The sequence below is a fragment of the Lactuca serriola genome, chromosome 7 (assembly GCF_051521515.1).
Source record: "Lactuca serriola cultivar US96UC23 chromosome 7, Lser_US96UC23_V15, whole genome shotgun sequence".
NCBI classification, from domain to species: Eukaryota; Viridiplantae; Streptophyta; class Magnoliopsida; order Asterales; family Asteraceae; genus Lactuca; species Lactuca serriola.
In genome coordinates, this window is record NC_136414.1 from 177,926,386 (window position 1) to 177,929,874 (window position 3,489).

At 37.4% G+C, this 3,489-nt stretch overlaps 1 protein-coding gene and 1 pseudogene across 1 annotated transcript; both read left to right on the forward strand.

Moving 5' to 3' along the window:
- The first annotated feature begins 483 nt into the window (after nucleotides 1-483).
- Nucleotides 484-1,942, forward strand: LOC145064588 (clathrin heavy chain 1-like). Its single transcript, XM_079012007.1, has 7 exons — nucleotides 484-606; nucleotides 700-798; nucleotides 918-1,026; nucleotides 1,138-1,217; nucleotides 1,301-1,528; nucleotides 1,611-1,676; nucleotides 1,760-1,942. The coding sequence occupies exons 1-7, from the start codon at nucleotides 484-486 to the stop codon at nucleotides 1,940-1,942; spliced, it is 888 nt and encodes a 295-aa protein (XP_078868133.1).
- A 5-nt stretch (nucleotides 1,943-1,947) lies between these two features.
- Nucleotides 1,948-3,187, forward strand: LOC145064589 (putative serine/threonine-protein kinase At1g09600 pseudogene; annotated as a pseudogene).
- Nucleotides 3,188-3,489: the final 302 nt, after the last annotated feature.

The window sequence follows — 3,489 nt, forward strand, 5'->3', positions numbered from 1 at the left end:
CAACGTGCCTCGCTGCCTCTGCTTCCTTTTGTCGAGTCACCCTCTATTAAGAGCTCCAGTCGCCATGTCTTATGCTTTTCAAGGTTTGATTTTTATTTCTATACCGAGTTCGTCTAATTCTTTTCTTTCTCTTCGATTTTGTTGCTACTTTTCTCTCTAGACAACGCGTCGGGTGACATATGGAGGTTCAAACTGTTGAACTGGGGAGGGCGAGAGGTGACATATGTTCATACAAATGACATTTTGTCAGCTGCCAATAACCTGTTTGTAGAAATGCCTCAAAGAAATATCTTATTCAAGAACTCATTGTAATGCCTCAAAGAAACATGGCGGGATTTGTTTGACTTTGATTGTAGCCGGTAAGTTTGACCATCTTCTGTAAGAATTCAAACATAGTGCTTTCAGCCTTACAATTATTTTATTGGTTCATTAATCAGAATTTTGTAATCAAACTGTTTGGAGATATGGACTCGCCTCATGAGAATGAATCAACAATGCAGATGCGAGACAAGAATCCAACATACCATCCGCACACACATTACATACAAATGTGATCCATCTGAGAAATGGCTGGTGTTAATTGGAATTGCCCCTGGCTCACCAGAGGTTTGTTGTTAGCTGTTACTCATTACTTAAATGCAAACACTTAACCATTTTACTTTTATGGATCATTTTAACCCTGTTTTTTGATGTTGACAGAAACCCCAGTTAGGCAAAGGAAATATGCATCTTTTTTCTGTTTACCAGCAGCGGAGTCAAGCCCTTGAAGCACATGCAGCATCATTTGCCTCTTTCAAAGTACTCATATTTACTTTAATACTGCAACTGAAAAAAGATAGAAGATAGTTGCTTTCTATATCTTTTCACATTGTAAACAGTTGCATAAAGTTGATCGGATATTTATACATTTCAAACAGGTCTCTGGCAATGTGAATCCTTCTATTCTTATTTATTTTGCCACCAAAAGCTCCAATGCTGGACAGGTTACATCAAAGCTGCATGTCATTGAGCTTGTGGCCCAGCCAGGTTTCATTCTTTTATGAGCCGTTTATTATTATTTCTTCCCTTTTTGTGTCTCTTTATGTACTGCATCTAATTTTCCTCCTCCTCTCTTTCTCTATTGCAAACATAATGCAGGGAAGGCTGTTTTTACCAAGAAACAAGCAGACCTTTTCTTCCCTCCAGATTTTGCAGATGATTTTCCAGTTGCTATGCAGGTACTTAATCTTTCATTCTTTATGTAACAAGTTGCATTACATATTTAATATTATTTTATACATACATGTTTTTGACTTTTTAGATATCTCACAAGTATGGTTTGATTTACGTAATCACCAAGCTGGGGCTTCTATTCGTATATGATCTTGAAACAGCTACTGCAGTCTACGGAAATAGAATTAGCCCATACCCAATTTTTCTAACATCTGAAGCTTCATCAGTTGGGGGTTTTTATGCTGTCAATAGACGTGGGCGGGTCTTACTTGCCACTTTAAATGAAGCAACTATTGTGCCTTTTGTTAGCGGACAAGTTAGTTCTTACAGTTGTTTCATCATTGACATGTATTACTATTTTATTACTATCACAATCCTAATTTGATGTCTTACTGCAGTTAAACAACCTGGAGCTTTCTGTCAATCTTGCAAAAAGAGGAAACTTACCTGGTGTAGAGAATTTGGTAAGTTTCTTTTTATTTTCCATAGTCTTTGAAAACATTATATAAAAATTAAACACAAATGCACTTTTCACATGAATGATTAGGTTGTACAACATTTCCAAGAATTGGTTGCTCAAACAAAGTACAAAGAGGCTGCTGAGCTTGCTGCAGAATCTCCCCAAGGCATTCTCCGTACCCCAGACACAGTTGGTTGGTTGAAGAATCTTTTGGAGAATTGGTTGGTTGAAGAACTTGGAGACCTAGTGAAGGTTGAAAGAAGTTTTTAAATCTTATGTGCTCGAAAGGAATATCAGCAAATGAGTATTCAGAGAAGGAATCAAAGAGATCATCAAAACATTTCCTCGGTTCTTCAAGAAGGGATGAAGTTGCAGTGGAGGTTGATAATGGCAGCAATGAAGCTACTGCTAGGCTAATTTCAGAGGGTAACAGAGAAAACACAGCAAGTTCAGGACAAACACCATGGGATGAAGGGGAGAGAAAGAGTGTGGTTTATGAGCAGCGACCTGTGGTGCAAGTGCAACCGCTTGTGCAACTATCTCAAAAACCTGTAAAAACTGAAACCAAGGGAAACGGAGAGATACACCAGCCTAAAATCTGTAGAACATTTAGCGTTGCCAATGGATTTGATGGTGCTCAAGAAGCTGCTGGTTGGCCTTCTTGGCTCACTGCTGTTGCAGGGGAAGCCATTAAAGGATGGTTGCTCAGAAGAGCAGACTCATTTGACAAATTAGACAAGGTCTGCCCTTCTTTTGCTTATATTTTAAAGTGAAACTGTTAGATTTTATATAAACTGTGTACATTTGGATGCAGATTGGACAGGGGACTTACAGCAGTGTGTACAGATCTCGAGACATTGAAACTGGAAAGATTGTTTCTTTAAAGAAGGTAAGGTTCACTAAGATGGATCCATAAAGTGTTAGGTTTATGGCAAGAGAGATCATTGTTCTTCGTAGGTTAGACCATCCAAATCTGATGAAGCTTGAAGGTTTACTAACATCTAGGGTTTTTGGGAATTTGTATCTTGTATTTGATTACATGGAGCATGATCTTGCTGGACTTGCAGCATCTCCTATGATTAAGTTTACCGAATCACAGGTATATCTCTTTCTTTTAGGCAGCCATCTTGTTTATTGAGTAGAAGAATTTTTTTCCAATAACACATAACTTCTATCTTCTAATATGGATTTATTGTATTGAACTTGCAAATAAAATGTTATATGAAACAATTACTTTGTGGGCTAGAACACTGCCACAATCATGGAATCCTACATCGAGACATCAAGGGCTCAAATCTTTTGATTGACAACAATGGGAATTTAAAAATTGGGGATTTTGGTCTAGCAACTATTTTTAGCAGCAATCAAAGGCAACCTTTAACAAGTAGAGTTGTTACTTTGTGGTATCGGCCTCCTGAGCTTTTATTAGGTTCTACTTATTATAGAGTAGATGTTGATTTGTGGAGTGCTTGTTATAATTTGCTCATTTTACTGAAATTTATCATATTTCTATAATGTCACAGGCTAGGGTTCGACGTGCTACTGTTGTGAGTTTGGATGTGGACCCCTGTTTGAAGATAATTGCATTCATATAAATTATAATGCTGGTCAACATTTCTGTGTAAAACTACACTGAATGTGAGATAGAAGTTTATGCAGAGAAGGAAAAAGATAGAAGTTTTTGAGGATGTTGCTGATGAAGAAGATCAAAAGATCAGGAAAATGATGAATGAAATTGATGAGTTGGGATCTGCAGTTTTTGTGAGATAGAAGTTTATGTTGCGTATTATATATTCATATGTCCAGTTGTGCTTTCT

What these genes read in the sequence shown, in the direction of transcription:
- LOC145064588 (XM_079012007.1), top strand. Translation starts at nt 484, where the DNA reads ATGAATCAACAATGCAGATGCGAGACAAGAATCCAACATACCATCCGC. An exon ending in TTGCCCCTGGCTCACCAGAG is followed by an intron (nt 607 to 699) that starts GTTTGTTGTTAG and finishes TGATGTTGACAG; the next exon opens with AAACCCCAGTTAGGCAAAGG. An exon ending in ATTTTCCAGTTGCTATGCAG is followed by an intron (nt 1,218 to 1,300) that starts GTACTTAATCTT and finishes TTGACTTTTTAG; the next exon opens with ATATCTCACAAGTATGGTTT.